Source organism: Balaenoptera musculus, chromosome 21, assembly GCF_009873245.2.
Source record: "Balaenoptera musculus isolate JJ_BM4_2016_0621 chromosome 21, mBalMus1.pri.v3, whole genome shotgun sequence".
Lineage (NCBI taxonomy): Eukaryota > Metazoa > Chordata > Mammalia > Artiodactyla > Balaenopteridae > Balaenoptera > Balaenoptera musculus.
This window is the reverse complement of record NC_045805.1, coordinates 33,432,906-33,448,692: the sequence shown is the minus strand read 5'-3', so window position 1 is coordinate 33,448,692 and position 15,787 is coordinate 33,432,906. Positions and strand designations below refer to the sequence as shown.

Here is a 15,787-nt window from a genome sequence, read left to right as displayed (position 1 = left end):
AAACACAGCTGGGGTCTTGCTGCAAGGTCACAGCTGGTACATGTTTTTGCTGCGCCTGCAGATATGGACCTGCAAGCATTTCTCAGGAATCTCGCTGGCAACAAGCTTATAATAAGGTATGATGCCATTGTTTGAAGTAAATGTCCCATCCTGCTTCCAGTGATGAGTTTTTAACCATAAAGCAAAATACTCCCCACAAATTGAAAATGTTAAAGACAACGTCACACTAAACCACATCATTTCCCTTCACTTGGTTTTGAAATTCAACTTCCCCTTTATTTCGAAATGGCTTATCTAAACCAGTCTTCCTTTGCAGAGGTGACCTAGGAAATGGAGCAATGAGCTCTGTGGCTTCAGTGACGACCTCACTCCTCTGTGCTGCCCGGCATGCACAGGGCAGGAGTGGGTGACACGATGCAGCCTGGTCCTCTCCTTTCCACAGCAGAGGCAACAGTGACACGGGACCACAAGGTGGCCCCGAGGAAGGAGACTTGGGTTCAGACTTATTGCTAAATGCCCGCCTTGTTTCCCACCTATTTACCTACTACCAGCCCTGCCTGCTTCTCAGGATGCTGTGAGGACCCACGGGGTCCTTGCTAACAAAGCCGTAAGTGATCTGGGGCCAGCCTGCCTCTCAGACCTTCATCCTGCACCCTTCTGCATCGTGCCCACTGCCTTGTAGCCAGGCCGACTGCAGGTAGAATTCGTTTCTGCCTCAGGGCCTTTGCACAAGCTGCCTTTTTTGCCTGGAAAGCCTTTCGAGTTCTGTGTCTGGCCCCGTCTTGTTATTCAGACCTCAGCCTAATGCAGTGAGAGTCACTGAGATGAGTGAGAGCCTCTCAGAGCGCCCAGTCATGCTGGTGAAGTCCCCGTGAGCCCCCCGTTCTAATTCTCTTCAAGGCACTTCTCCCACCCGAGCAGGGTCCATCTCCCTCTGGCTTGGAGCCCCAGTGGGGTGGACTTGTGCCCGGCACACTGTGTGCTCACTGCACATTTATTTGATGAATGGCTGAAGAGGGTGAAAACGCTCTGGAGAAAATAAAGCACTGCGTGAGATATAAAACGTTTTTTATTAAGGAATAAAACCTTCCTTGCTTTCACTCAGTGATTTCTCTCGGAAATGACAGCAATGTCACACTGATTACTCCAAGAGCCAACATCATGCAGATGAAAACCTGCCTTTGCATCGAGCAAGAAAGACTGGAAGGCAGTTGCTCTGTATCACGTTTCAAGGGAAGACGATTCATGTGTGTACATCCCTCCTCGGGCGTCACCGAGACGCTGTCCACTCGCCGAGTTTAATTTCATCCATTTCCCTTGGGAAGGTGAAGAGCCTAAAAAGGAACGGCTGCTGCGGCGGCGGCAGCGCAGGAGAGCTGCAGCTGCTCTGCCCCCGGGGCCCCGGTCGAGGCCGGCAGATGGCCTGCAGGCTGGCCCGGGAGACCGCCCGACGCTGCAGTTCGCCGCGGGGAGGATGCACCTCACTAGCCCACACGCTGGGAACTGCCCGTGGGCTCCTTCTGCCATGAAACCGAGACCTAGTTACTAGTTCATGGGTTGTGATGCTCAGTTAGGCATGGCAGAAGCTGGCTTTAAGTCCGAGAGCAGAGGCTCCAGAAGGTGAGTTTACACGAGTCAGTGACATACTATACAGGGCGGCCACACGGTTTAATCTATTTACACTCTTCCTACCAGGAGGGTTGAGGGAGCGCTCCTGCCACTGTCAGGTCGGGGCCCACCAGTCCCCTCATCACAGGCAGCGAGGCCTTTCTACGCACCACCTCGGCCTCGATGTTTCCTCAGTTCAAACACCACCACGAAGGGCGCTTCCGTGTCCCTGCCCAGCCGCGGGGTTGGCAGAGCGATGAGCCCACCTGCTGAGCCTGGCTGGAGCGGCCAGGGAGGGATCTGCGCCAAGCGGATCTCAATGCCCCAGTGACCCATGGCACTGCCAGGAAAAGTTCCCGTCCTCGGGCACCGGCTGACACGTGGGGTGTCCAAGTACGCTCTCTAACGTTCCACGTCCTCACTCTTGGTTAGTTGCTTCCGGTTTTAAATCAGCTGTACGGCTCCAGAAGCGACCAGGGGTGCGATGGTTTTGTATCGGATCAAGTGCTGTGAGCCCTCCTCCAGGTCGATCACATAGTCCCTGGAAAAGAGAACAACGTCCCCGCGGAGCTCGGCTACAGCCCCATGGGGAGGAGTGTTTCCCACCGTCCTCGACGCGAACGCCACTCACCTCTGCTCATCTGTTTCCGGTTCTACCAGTATGTTTTCTTGTCGCTCTTTCACCCTCAGAAACACGTATGAATCCAGATCTGGTTTGGGAACTGCCAGGAGGACGACAGTGTGATCAGAAAATGCTCAGCTAACAAGATCGAGATGGAGAAGCTGCTGGGATTAACTGCCTCAGGCACAAAGGGACCCCTGATGTAAAAGCATCTTGGGGGCAGGGATCTGAGGAGAGATCTGGCTCCCTCTAGCAACAGCATACTTCCCTCAAGGTTTCACACGGCACCCGCTCATTTGACAAGTGACGAGGACTTAAGATCTGCAGGGCGCCTGGGAGGAAGAGCGAGGGTCATGGGAGAAACACGCATGACGTCTTAGGAGGACAGACTGTGTGAATCGGGCCAGAAAGTATGTCTGTATAAAGGGTGGGAGGACAGGATGTTAGGGAGACTGGGTCACACGGCGATGGCCCTGAACGTCAGGGTGATGAATACGGGCTGCACGCTGTAAGCACCCCTCCCTCTCTACCACCAGCCAGCACCTCACCAGGAAGTGCCCCGCGTTGGCAGCTCCTCCAGCCCTTCCCTGCCTGTGGCTCCGTTTGTGCCAAGAGGACCCTATCACCTGCGGGGTCCGGAAAACCCACCGGACAACTCAGTGTTCAGAGCCCAGCTCAGGTGTGGGGCTGCCTTCGGTTCCCTGTCTACGGGAGGGGGGTCACGATAACCGACCGCAAAGGTCCGGGGAGGGTCCCCTGGGCTGCTCGGGGGTTCTGGGCCTGCCAGAGACTCCAACTTCAGCAGGGTCAGCTGGGCCCACTGGGCAGCTGCTGATCTGAGGAAACCCTCGAAGGATGTTAGGCTACAACGCCCTTCCACGACCCTGCCATCGTGGTCTCCGTGCTCCAGGGGCATCTGGGCTAAGTAAGCAAGGCTCTGATCTCATGAGGGCGCCAGCCCTAGGCGCCCGGCTCTGGTCCTCGGAAGGGACCCGGGACAAACGACACGTGAGCGTTAGGAGGTGTCAGCCAGCGTCAAGTAGAAGCAGCTCTGGGGCAACAGCCTGGACCTGGCTCATCTGGATACGACAGGTGGTGCTGGGCAGTGATCAGGGACGTGGTCCTTGCCCCACTCATAAGTGCAGACGAAAGCAGCCCAACTGGATACGGACTGGGCCTCCTGTGTCCCTCAGGCAGGTTCACCAAAACGACCAGTTCAGAATTCCACAAGCCCGGCACGCGGTGGGCTTGCTCCTGGTGTCCCCTCCATGATGACACACCGAAGCCCCGAACCCCAGTACTTCAGGACGGGAATGGATTTGGAGACCAGGCCTCTAAAGAGGCAAAATGAAGCCGTCAGGGTTGGGCCCTGATGCAAGCTGATGAGGAGAGGGACAGACAGCAGGGTGCGTGTGCAGGGGGCGGCCGCCTGCAAGCCAAGAGAGGGGCTCAGGGAAACCAACACTGTCAGCAACCGGACCATGGACTCTGGCCTCCAGATCTGAGAGAAGATCCACGCCGGCTGGTCAGGCGCCCCCGTCCTGTCGGCGGTACTTAGCTCTGGCAGCCGAGGCTAAGTCCCCCGCCAGCGGCAGGGCTCAGAGCGCGGCCCCGAGGGACGCCCAGGGCTCGGCTGTCCTGGACTCAGCTTGGGAACCCGTGGACTCCAGGCCCCCGTGAGGTCCTGCGTGGACACGGCAGGCTGGGAAAGGCCGGGGGGTTGGACTGGAGGCCACACGCCAGGGGCCCTGCTGGCTGGTCCAAGGTTAGGGGTTACCACCAGGGCCGCCCCCTGGGCTCGGCAGACTTTCAGGAGACCCAGCAAGGGGGCGAGAGGCAGAGGAGATGGCCGTGCTTCCCTCCCTGGCGCCTCCCCGCCATCTGTCCTGCTCCCCTTCCCACAGCCGGGAGGCTGTTCACAAGCGGAGATCAGGAGCCCTGAGGGACCCCAGAGGTGTCCCAGCCCCCCAGCTAACGCCCCCCCGGGAGGAGACACGCCCTGCATGGCCTGGAGCCTGTGAGGGGAGCGCTGCTGCCCCCGGAGGTGTCCCAGCCCCCCAGCTAACGCCCCCCGGGAGGAGACACGCCCTGCATGGCCTGGAGTCTGTAAGGGGGCGCTGCTGCCCCCGGAGGTGTCCCTGCCCCCCAGCTAACGCCCCCCGGGAGGAGACACGCCCTGCATGGCCTGGAGCCTGTGAGGGGGACGCTGCTGCCCCCGGAGGTGTCCCAGCCTCCCAGCTAACGCCCCCCGGGAGGAGACATGCCCTGCATGGCCTGGAGCCTGTGAGGGGAGCGCTGCTGCCCCCGGAGGTGTCCCAGCCCCCCAGCTAACGCCCCCCGGGAGGAGACACGCCCTGCATGGCCTGGAGCCTGTGAGGGGGGCGCTGCTGCCCCCGGAGGCCAGAGACCCCGGCATCTTCCTCACCCAGAATGGACCCTCGGGAGGTGACTGCGTACGCGGGTGAGTCTGCACTTACAGTGGCAGCTACGAGAATTTCCTCTTAACTGGAAGAACACAAAAGTGATGCTGAAATCGCTACCCCGGCACCTGCTTTTCACGATTTTCGGTTTTTAACCCAGAACCCTTCCCCTCTGTCCCTTTTCTGCTGATCTATCTATGCACCTATTTGCCCAAGTTCGAGAGAAGAGAGTGGAGATGAAGATGCTATTCTAAGGCACCTAGAGATACGTGGGGTGTAAACTACGGCCCCTCGGGATGTCCGAAAGGAAAATGATCCGCTCACCTGCCCTCAAGAGGTCCACCTTCTGTAAATTAGGAGGCATGTGCTTTAAGGCAACGTTCTTTAGGTAGGTCTCTGTGTTAACCATGTACCTAAAACACACAAACCCACATCGCAGTGACGACATGCCCCGGAGCCACCAGGGCTATAAGACCAACAGCAGTGGCCCTGCGATTGGCCTCAGGGACACAACCACCAGACTCACAAGCCAGGGAAATAAAGGTGGGTCCCACGCTCGCTGCTTACTCACTCTCTGGCAAAGGCAAACTCTTCTGGAGAAAGGCTGGAAGGCTCCCCGTCACGGCGTGTTTTCTCCTTTTCAAGGACGTGAGGGAAAAACTTCTCTATCTGTGGGGACAGGAAACACCTGTCAACGCTTTTTGCCGTCAGCAAGTTTGATCAAGTGTGTCAGCGAAGGTCTCGTCTCATTCCAGTGGCGCACACGCTAGTTTTCTGAAACAGGTCGAGGTTAATCTGGAAAATGACTCTTAAAATGACACGTTTTCATGGTTGAGACTCTTTCTAATCATAAGACTTACACACTGGACTTCACGAAGGCAGGTTTCAGAGAATTTGGAGCAAAGGCCAGGGCTCAAAAAAGGAAGACAGTTTAAAAAGGATGAGAGGCTTTCATGAAAGAAACTCTGGTGAGACAACTGGAAATGAAGTTAAGAGAAAGGAAGGGGCTGTTACCCAGCACCTCTATGTCATTGTACAGATACAACTGTACAAGCTGTGAAGTGAAACAGATACAGAGGCTGGAGAGACACACACAGAACATTTAAGCAGACAGAGAGTGACGCTCAGTTATAAGACTATAACCAGGGACTTCCCTGGTGGCGCAGTGGTTAAGAATCCGGCTGCCAATGCAGGGGACACAGGTTTGAGCCCTGGTCCGGGAAGATCCCACATGCCGCGGAGCAACTAAGCCCATGCGCCACAACTACTGAGCCTGCGCTCTAGAGCCCGCGAGCCACAACTACTGAGCCCATGCACCACAACTACTGAGCCTGCGCTCTAGAGCCCGCGAACCACAACTACTGGGCCCACATGCCACAACTACTGAGCCCACACGCCTGGAGCCTGTGCTCCGCAACAAGAGAAGCCACCGCAATGAGAAGCCCGTGCACCGCAATGAAGAGTAGCACCCGCTCGCCGCAACTAGAGAAAGCCCGCGCGCAGCAACGAAGACCCAACGCAGCCAAAAGTAAATAAATAAATTTATAAATTTATTAACAACAACAACAACAAAAAACAATATAAGCAGCAAGGATAAAACCCACAATGAGGTGAGGCTTGGGAAGAATGCTAAGAACTACCACAACAACAACAAAGCTAAAAGCTAAAGAAAGGTGTGTGGTCAGGAGCCAGGAAGGGCAGTCTCTTGTTTGGAGTCAAAGCTCTCACGATCACCTCCGCCAGGGAAACGCTCTCTGCGAGCAGGACCACGATGACGGCAAGGAGGAGCTGAAGGCCGAGATAAGGCAGCACTTATCCTTAAAGGGGAGAGGTCTCCCGGCTCGGACGGATTGTGTTCCAGGATGAACTAAATTCTCGTCTGCACGGAGTCTGAGTGTGTGAGGCACCTTCTCCTGTCCTATGTGGATCACCGCTGCTACTGTATCACTTTGTGCACTACAAATACATGCCATTTCAGAAGCTCAGAGTCACTGAGTTCAGAAGAGGTGCGAAAGATTAGAGGCAGACACATTTCCTGATTTTCAAAAATACAAAGGAGGGGACTCCTCCAACACACATCAGCGTCCTTCACGTTGTACGTGGCCTTACAGACAGATGGTTTGTGAACTCAAAGGAAAGTAGTGGTGAGCGTGAAGAGCGTTCACCTCACCACACCCCCCAAAAAACTGAGCGGCCTGGCAGCGGAGGGTGGGGAGAGGCGTAGAGCGTCTCAAGTTTTTCAAAACGCGTGATGATGTCTTTAACGTCCTTGTGGACAAGCTGTAGCGGGGGTGCTGGGTGACAGCACAGACTAGGAGACGCAGGAATGAGTGAAAGAAGAACACGGATTCAACTGACCGACGCCGATCAGCGGGGAAGGCTCTGGCGGGACATGGATCACTGGTCCAGTCCTACTAACGAACCAGATAAGACCTCTGATGACACACTCATGAAACTCGCTGAAATAACTAATATACTAGGTGACAAGACTGGGATCCAGAGACCAGGGAAAGGGCCCGAAAAAAGAAGCTGAAGAGGGACAAGTATTGAGCCCTACACTGAAGGGTCAAAAATCAAGCCATGGAAATACAGGATAGTGACGGGATGGCGTAATCATAATAACAACAGCTTAAAAACTTCAAAAGAGGTTGGTGCTCATGGCGAGTGCGGAATGAACCCAGGGTGACGTGTCCGTCAGACGCTGCATGACGCTGGGTGGCATTACTACCAGTCTGATATCCAGGAGAAGGGAAGTGATCATCCTGCATTTCACAAAAGTGACCAAACTACAACGGGAGCTCTGTTCCACTGTAGGTGGGATAATTTAAGAAGGATACTGATCAACCTTTTAAGGGAAGAGACCAGGAGAGTAAACGGAAATAAACAGCTGAGATGTTTAGCTGAGAGGACTCTCCGGAGCCTTCTGAGCTGTCTTCAGTACCTGAAGCGCATCCACATGGTAGAGGGCACGGCTGGCCCTTGAACAGCTCGGGGGTCGAGGGTGCCAGCAGCCCTCCCCTACCCCCGCCTCACAGTCGGCCCTCCGTATCCCTGGTGCTGCATCTGGATTCAACCAACCTCGGATCACTTTACAGCAAATATTTATTGAAAAAATTCCGTGTATCAGTGGACCCACGCAGTTCACACCCATGGTGTTCAAGAATCAAGCATATTTGCTTTGTAATAACTAAGAGAACAAGTGGAACCAAATGAGAAGAAACTTCAAGGAGGTAAGAACTTCCAGGGTTAAAGCAGACGTCACTGAAATTAGCATGTTTTGCCGTTTCATTTTTATAAGTTAGACGGCCACACAGATATAGCTGAATGTCGTTAGCATGGCCCATTTGACACTGACTTAACGACAGATGCAAAACAGTTCTTAAAACCAGGTCCCCTCTGGTCAGTATTCCCTGTTCATCCACTGCCAACACCTCCACGCTCAGCACCACCCGACGGTCACTCCGGGGGGGCCATTCACGCAGCAGACAGACAAAGTGTCCCTGGAGGTGGGAGACAACCGTGCCGTCGATGCTTCTCCAAAACAGTCCCGCCCTCCCGACTCTGGCTCCCCTGATGTGGGGCCTCAGCGGCACCTGCAGGCCCTGGACCCTCCAGCTCCTCCCAGGACCCTCAGTCCGCACGACAGCCGCCCCCTGCCTCCCAACCTTCATGAGCCGACACCGCAGGTAGCTGCTCAGGACGAAGCGGATCCTCTCCATCTCCATCTGATGGATGCTGACCTTCAGGTCCCCCTTCTTGGCCCTCCTGAGATTTTCTTCCTGTTAGCAGAGAAAAAGAAGTTTGTAAAAAACATGAGAGTCAAAGACTGAGGACCTTTTTTGTTCAATCAGCGTGCGGCCCACAAGGCCCATCATCGTTGGCAACTCAGAGGCTACATTTAGGTCAGAGGAGAACAAAAAACTCATCGTTTAAGGGCTCTCATTTCCTTCTAATTTCTTAACTACACAAACAATACATGACCACAGTCTCACAACATAAAGTGCAGACAGCACTCGTTTACTTTTAGAAAATGACCATTTGAATAGAATCTGAATCTGGTTGGTCAGAAGGGCCCTGAAGAACCCCTACCCGAGTGTAAAGGACAGCAGCAGAGAGAAGAAATGTCTAAAGGGTCTTGAAAGTACTTAAAACACCAGTTGAGAAACTGTAACATACCAACATTTCAAAGCTACCCTGAGGCTGACAGCGACTGAAGCCCGGCTCATCTGGGGCAAGGGCCGCACACTCAGAGGCTTCGGGGCCAGGCAGGTAAGGTACCTGAGAAAGGTGGGCAGCCAGGAGCTGGGGGCCTGGGGAGCACATTGGAAGGGGCGGTCCCTACCCTGCTCTGGTCAGCTGTTCTCGCCTACAAATGCAGGAATGCTGAGGACAGGTTTTTAGAAGCTGACATCCAGATGTTCATAGGAGCTCCCAGGCTTTGTAAATGTAGATAATTCAACATTAAAAAAGAAAAAAACCCCGAACTAGGCTGGGCCCAACGAAACGGATTTGCTATCAGCCTACGGCCTCTCACCACGCCGACACACCTTCTAAGCTGCCCTCCTCTGAACGCTGAGGGAGGCACCTCTTACCATGTGCTGCAGCTGCTCCATGACACATTCTACGATTTCTGACTTGTTTTCCAGCAGCTCAGGGGCAAACTTTTCATTCATCCAGGCCTAAAAAAACAAGGCCCGAAAAACGCACAAAGGGGCATTACTCACAATGGAGCAAAATAACCCTGTGAGTCAGTACTCACCCCTAAAATCACAGCCGCCTCAGCAAAGAAATTGTCTACCGGTTGGAAATACTAGAAATGCTTTGAAGACAAGCTATGTTTAATGACGGCTTTTTTATTTCCTTTAGTGGAAAGGCTGTGTTGTCAGTACACCTGTGGCTGAGAGTAACCCTACCTGGTGTCCACTCGGTACCTGTCACCGGGCACCAGCGTCTGTATCTGCTATTGCCCACCAGGGGGCACCAGCGCCCTCCCATTCAGCTCAGAGCACTTTATAATTTTTTCATTCATCACTATCATAACTGAGATGAAATGGATACAGTTATCCTTACCTTGTTGATGAGAAAACACAGATTACGTTATTTACTAACTGCCCAAGAGTACAAAGGATCACAAAGGAAATGGAGATTTATCTATTAAGCAGTTTTTGGAATAAGATGTTAAATCCCTAATTTATGACTTAGGCCCAGATGCTTGGTACATTTCAGAAATTACCAAGGCTTAGGGAACTGAAGTATCCACTGGTGACTGAGGAAGCTGTACTTATCTTTCAATCACAGGAAACTGAGTTCTAGCATAGCTCAGAGTTACAGGCCAAGCACGCTCCAGTTATTCATTTTGACACACTTAAGTCTCTGCTTCTCCAATTATCACCATTCAGACGCATTATTAAATACTGGTATTGCCACTACCATAACATTTTTTTTCAGGTGCTCAAGCTTCTGGAATAGTGTTGCAGATATATAAAATTAACCAGAAAGACAATCTGTCTTTTCAAGTAGCATAATGAATGAGAAGAGATCAAACTGTCATAGAGAACTTATAAAGCAGGAGATTTTTTTTTTTTTTAAACATGGAATGACTTTGAACGCCTATTACAGTAATTTTTCTTTTAATGAATGGGTTTTCTTTTTGCTTTTTTAAAAAATTTTTAAAAATTAATTAATTAATTAATTTACTTATGGCTGTGTTGGGTCTTCGTTTCTGTGCGAGGGCTTTCTCTAGTTGTGGCAAGCGTGGGCCACTCTTCATCGGCCTCTCACTATCGCGGCCTCTCTTGTTGCAGAGCACAGGCTCCAGATGCGCAAGCTCAGTAATTGTGGCTCACGGGCCCAGCTGCTCCGCGGCATGTGGGATCTTCCCAGACCAGGGCTCGAACCCGTGTCCCCTGCATTGGCAGGCAGATTCTCAACCACTGCGCCACCAGGGATGCCCAGGAGATTTTCTTTTTTTAAAAAATAAATTTATTTATTTTATTTTATTTATTTTTGGCTGCATTGGGTCTTCGTTGCTGCGCATGGGCTTTCTCTAGTTGTGGCGAGCGGGGGCTACTCTTTGTTGCAGTGCGTGGGCTTCTCATTGCGGTGGCTTCTCCTGTTGCGGAGCATGGGCTCTAGGCACGCGGGCTTCAGTAGTTGTGGCACGTGGGTTCAGTAGTTGTGGCTCATGGGCTCTAGAGCACAGGCTCAGTAGTTGTGGCGCACGGGCTTAGTTGCTCTGTGGCATGTGAGATCTTCCCGGACCAGGGCTCGAATCTGCGTCCCCTGCATTGGCAGGTGGATTCTTAACCACCGTGCCACCAGGGAAGCCCAGGAGGTTTTGTTTTTACCTGACTTTATTAAATACTGAATAGGTACAAAAATATTTATGAAATACATAATAACATGAAGAATACTGATAAACACCTATGTGCACGTAGCTTCATTAAAGAATATCATCATCATTTTACAAGTCCCCTTGCATCCCCTCCCTCCTCAGAGGTGATCATTAGCCTGAATTTAGTGACTAATTTTCTGTAGTTTCATTACTTCTGTTTGTATCTCTACATGGTGCTTACCAACCTTTCCATGACAGGGCACTCAAAGAAATGATAGCACTTGTATGATATACTGGGTAAAATGGAGTAGATTTGGGGGAGATTTCTCATTTACAGTATGAAATCATGGTAATAAAACATATAACAGTAGGGGAAAGTTTATATTAGTACAAAATGCTCAAATAAAATCTTTTCAAAATTTTTAGTGAGAAACTTGTATTTAAGTTCACAGTCTTTTTAAAAATAATCAAGTTCTCTGTTTGAAATGACTGCATCAAAAAAATTTTAACGACAACCTGTTTATCACTGTTACGGGTGAAACTGTGCCGCCTCCACCTGCCGATTTGCATGTTAGAACCCTAACTCCTAGCACCTCAGAATGTGACTGGATTTGGACATGCGGTCTTTTAACGAGGTAGTTAGGTTAAAAGGCGGTCGTTAGGCGGGCCCTAATCCAATACGGCTGGTGTCCTTGTAGGAGGAGAAGAAGAGGACACAGACACGGAGTTTCCCAAGGCTCAGTCCCTGGTACCTTCTTTTCTTTATGTACATTCACTCTCTATGGGAAATTATCTACAGAGAGGACAGAGCACATGAGGACACAGAAGGCAGCCGTCTCCAAGTCCAGGAGAGAGGCCTCAGAGGAGACCAACCGTGTCAGCACCTTGATCTCGTCTCAGACAGAAGAGCCTCCAGAACTGAGAAGATAAATTTCTGTCAGCAAAGCCACCCAGTCTGTGGCACTTTGTTAGGCAGCCTTAGCAAACTGATACGACCATTAAAATGAGAAACTCTGCATTTTAGGTACCAAGTTTTAAATCGTATTTTTACCAGCATTCAAGAGTATCCTACATATGCTCCCGGAGCTGTGCTCATCAGTGGCCTGTCAGGCCGGCGCCGAGGCCATGCTACACAGCGGCTGTCCAGGCGGTGGCTGCCCTCGGGGCAGGAGAGCATCAGGCCGCAGGTGTGACTCCTGCTCACCCCCTGCCAAGGCCGCCAGACCCCACCCCCCTTGGGCTGCCTTCCAGGGAGCCCTGAGGACACCCAGAAGATGCCAGCAGTCTGGGCCCGGCTGACCTGGAGGGCGAGGGTCAGCATCTGAGCCTTCGCAGAGCCTCAGCGTGTGCAGCACTACCAAGCTGGCAAGCTCTGCCCTGGACGACAGCTTTGCAAGGGTTTGAACGGTACACAGAGGGTCTCTTCAGCAACTTATGTTTTGTTCTTCTGTGTGATGTTCCTGACAGCTGTCCATGCTGTGGCAGGAGCTTTTACTCATTTTACTGCTGTTTTTCTTCCTCGTTATGTGTATATGCCGTACTCTAGGTATGCACCCGGGAGTAGAATAATTCGGCCACAAGACATGTGTGCCTTCTTTAACCTGACCAGAAAATAACATTACTTTTTTAAAGTGACTGTACCAATTTACACGCACACCGTGGTATACAAGTGTGCTAAATTCTCTACATCCTTGTCAACACTTGATACTGTTCACCTTTTTCATTTCTGCCACTCTGATGGGTATAAGTGATATCTCATTGGGTTTTAAATTTTCAGGGTGTCTGTGAATCTCCTGAAATTACATGCAAAGTTCTGCATGGGTGTGTATGTGCATTATTCTGGGAGGGAGAGCCAGAGTTTTTACCAGATTCTTAAAAAGGTCTGAGACATAATTTTAAAATGAACTTCCTTGGGTTTTATTGCTCACGATGGCATGTAATGGTAGGAAAGAATGAAGAATCCTAAAGTAACAAACATGAGAGAGTTCTGGAAAGGGGTGGTGAGAGGGAGAAGAATAAGGCAGCAGGTGTAGTAAATCAAAGAGACCTGGTTCACATCCTGGCTCTGCTGCCGTAGTGTGACCTTGGCAAGTTACTTTACACCTCTAATCGCTAAGCTTCAGTTTCCTCATCTGTAAAATGGAGATGACAATAGTGCTTGCCTCAGGGCGTTGTTGTACTGATTATGACCACTCACACCTAACATTCAGTGAGCGCTCAGCACATGTCAGACAACACTCTGAGCTCTTCACACATAATACCCCATTTCATCCTCACAACAGCTCTGTGAGGCAGCTGCTATTATTATCTCAACGGACAGTCAAGGGAAGTGCTAGAGACAAGCTATACAACCTGCTTAAGTTGTAAAACAGATGAGTGGGGACTTCCTTGGTGGCGCAGTGGTTAAGAATCCGCCTGCCAATGCAGGGGACACGGGTTCGAGCCCTGGTCCGGGAAGATCCCACATGCCGCAGAGCAACTAAGCCCGTGCACAACAACTACTGAAGCCCACGTGCCACAGCTACTGAGCCTGTGTACTGCAACTACTGAAGCCCGCGCGCCTAGAGCCTGTGCTCTGCAACAAGAGAAGCCACCGCAATGAGAAGCCTGCGCACTGCAACGAAGAGTAGCCCCCACTCGCCGCAACTAGAGAAAGCCCACGCACAACAATGAAGACCCGACGCAGCCAAACATTTTTTTTTAAAAAATTAAAAAATTAAAGAAAAAACGAGTGGCATGCAGAGATTTAAACACAGGTAGTCTGAACTCCTAAGACAACAATTGTGAAGAGCCCTGGCACACAGGAAATACTCAGTAAACCACAGGAATTATGACTAAAAGCAAAAACAACCCAGAAGTGGTTTGAGGTAAGCAGTGGAAACATACAGAACGGTGGACAAAAGGAAGTATTTGGAGGAAAAGGAAGAATAAGACCAGTTTTCTCCTAAAGGTGTTTCAGCACTTTCTAGACCTTACAAGTCTCTACCAAGCACTTCTGCAGTCCCCGCAAATACCAGCAGATCCTTTGCTCTGTGAGCTGTTGTCATAAATGTCCCCAAAGCTGACCCTCGCTGGCCCCACTTGAGGATTTTGTGTCTGACATTATGAGGTTTCTATCCGGCTGTCCCCCTACTTCCTATTTCTGTGTAGATGATAAGATGAGGTCTCTCTTCTCTTGAAATAAGCCTCGAGTTCCATCTCATTTCCTGATTCCTGACATCTGCACAGCTGGACTAAATAAAAAGGCTGAGCTTGGAGCAGGGGTATTCTGTTTGGGCTGCTTACCTGTTCCAGCCTGTCAATGAGCTCTGCAGGGGTCAGGACCACCTCCTCACTCCCCGCATCAGAGTCCTGTCCCGAGAGATCCAGTTCCTCTGTCATCTTCTCTGAAACCAGGAACCTAATAAATAAAAGAACCCATAGTATGCTGTGTGTTCCATTTCTTTTCAAGAATACGCAACTACGTACCTGGAAAAGGGAAAGGTTTACTGCGGTTGTAGAGGCTCACTGGCAGTGGCTAGGGAATTGATAGGTTTTGGTTTTGTAATTTTTCACCTCTTCCTTCAAATCTTAGGTCAGGGATCAATTTCTCAAAGCGATCACTCCTTACAAGGGCTTCCACGTGCACCCTGAATTGAGCACCTACCACACCCTGCAGTAATTATCTGTTTGCCTTCCAGGAGGAGGTCCTCTCCTCGGGGGGCTGCGTTCACTTCAGCTCTAATATGAATCCTGGCACCTCTAAGGACTGGGGACACAGTGACCTGTGCAGCCCCTGCGCTCAGCACGGCGCTTCACTAATAGCAAGCAAATAAAATTGCTGGGAAAACCAATCCATGCCCGTTTCCTGGAGCCACAAGGCCCAGCAACATTTGTCCGGTCGGTGACCCAAAGGGCTTAGGAAGGTGGGTGGTGGGGACGAGGGCGCGTCCCCGGAGCCTAGGAACACGAAGAGCACATTCCTCCCGCTCGCCTCCCGGGGCCACGAGTACAGGGTCACCGCCTTCCCCGAGGCGCGCGCGCAAGACGCGCGCGCACTCCCAGCGGTCCCACTCCGACGCTCACCCGGGCCTGGACAGGCTGCGAAGGCACTCCGGGTTGGCGGGTGGCGAGGGCTGGACGCTCGCGGGAAGCAGCCCGAGGAGCACCGGCCGCAGAACGGTCCGCGCGAGGCCTTCCCGGGACGCAGCTGACCCTCCACTTCTCAGCTCCCGCGCTCCTCTTGGACACTTCCCGTTCGGACTCAACGTCACTGCGCATGGACGGGGCTGACCAATCACGGTCAGACGGCCCCGCCCACCCTGGGGGCGGGGATTGCGTCCCCGCGGCTCGCTCTCCGGGCCACTTCCTGCATGGAGGCGGGCTCGAGTTGGGCCCCGCCCAGCTCGTCGCGGCTGTGGTGTGCGGTGCCGGATGACACCTCCCAAGGACCGTCGGCAGGGGGCGCCTGGTCACCGCGGCTGGGGGCTCCGGCGCCGTGGGCCTTCCCGCCACCGGTTGCAGCCGTCTGCGTGTGCTCTGGCCGGTAACCGGGCCGACAGAGAGGTGGGCTGTGTTAAATCAGGCCGCTTGCACCTCTTGGGTCGTCTTCTCCACCCACTTCTCTTGTGGCCCTTCTGGTTACCGCATATCTGCCGGGGCTGCACCTGTGGCCACTACTCCCAGCTCTAAAAGCCTTTAGGCGAGTGGTTCTTAAAACGCGGTTCCAGACCACCAGCAACAAATCGACTGGGACCCGAGAGAAATGCAAGTTCTCAGGCCCATCCGAGACCTGCGGAATCGGGAACTAGCGGGGGGCGGGGG

The 15,787-nt window shown here is 52.3% G+C and overlaps 1 protein-coding gene across 2 annotated transcripts; it reads right to left on the bottom strand.

The window, feature by feature from the left end:
- Nucleotides 1–1,089: 1,089 nt before the first annotated feature.
- Nucleotides 1,090–15,213, bottom strand: GINS4 (GINS complex subunit 4). 2 transcript variants are annotated; one of them, XM_036839041.1, is made up of 8 exons: nt 15,050–15,213; nt 14,270–14,384; nt 9,243–9,329; nt 8,316–8,429; nt 5,222–5,319; nt 4,975–5,063; nt 2,240–2,330; nt 1,090–2,149 (listed from the first exon to the last, which is right to left on the bottom strand). In XM_036839041.1, the coding sequence occupies exons 2-8, from the start codon at nt 14,363–14,365 to the stop codon at nt 2,053–2,055; spliced, it is 672 nt and encodes a 223-aa protein (XP_036694936.1). In that variant the 5' UTR covers nt 14,366–14,384; nt 15,050–15,213; the 3' UTR covers nt 1,090–2,052. The 2 variants fall into 2 exon arrangements, with proteins under 2 accessions (XP_036694936.1, XP_036694937.1); XM_036839042.1 differs by lacking the exon at nt 15,050–15,213 and adding an exon at nt 14,631–14,792.
- Nucleotides 15,214–15,787: the final 574 nt, after the last annotated feature.

Excerpts from the sequence above, each read along its gene's own strand:
- GINS4 (XM_036839041.1), bottom strand. The coding sequence starts at position 14,365 with ATGACAGAGGAACTGGATCTCTCGGGACAGGACTCTGATGCGGGGAGT. Across the intron at positions 8,430-9,242 it reads TGGAGCAGCTGCAGCACATG|GAAGAAAATCTCAGGAGGGC; the intron begins GTAAGAGGTGCC and ends CTCTGCTAACAG. Across the intron at positions 5,320-8,315 it reads TGCGGTGTCGGCTCATGAAG|ATAGAGAAGTTTTTCCCTCA; the intron begins GTTGGGAGGCAG and ends CTGTCCCCACAG.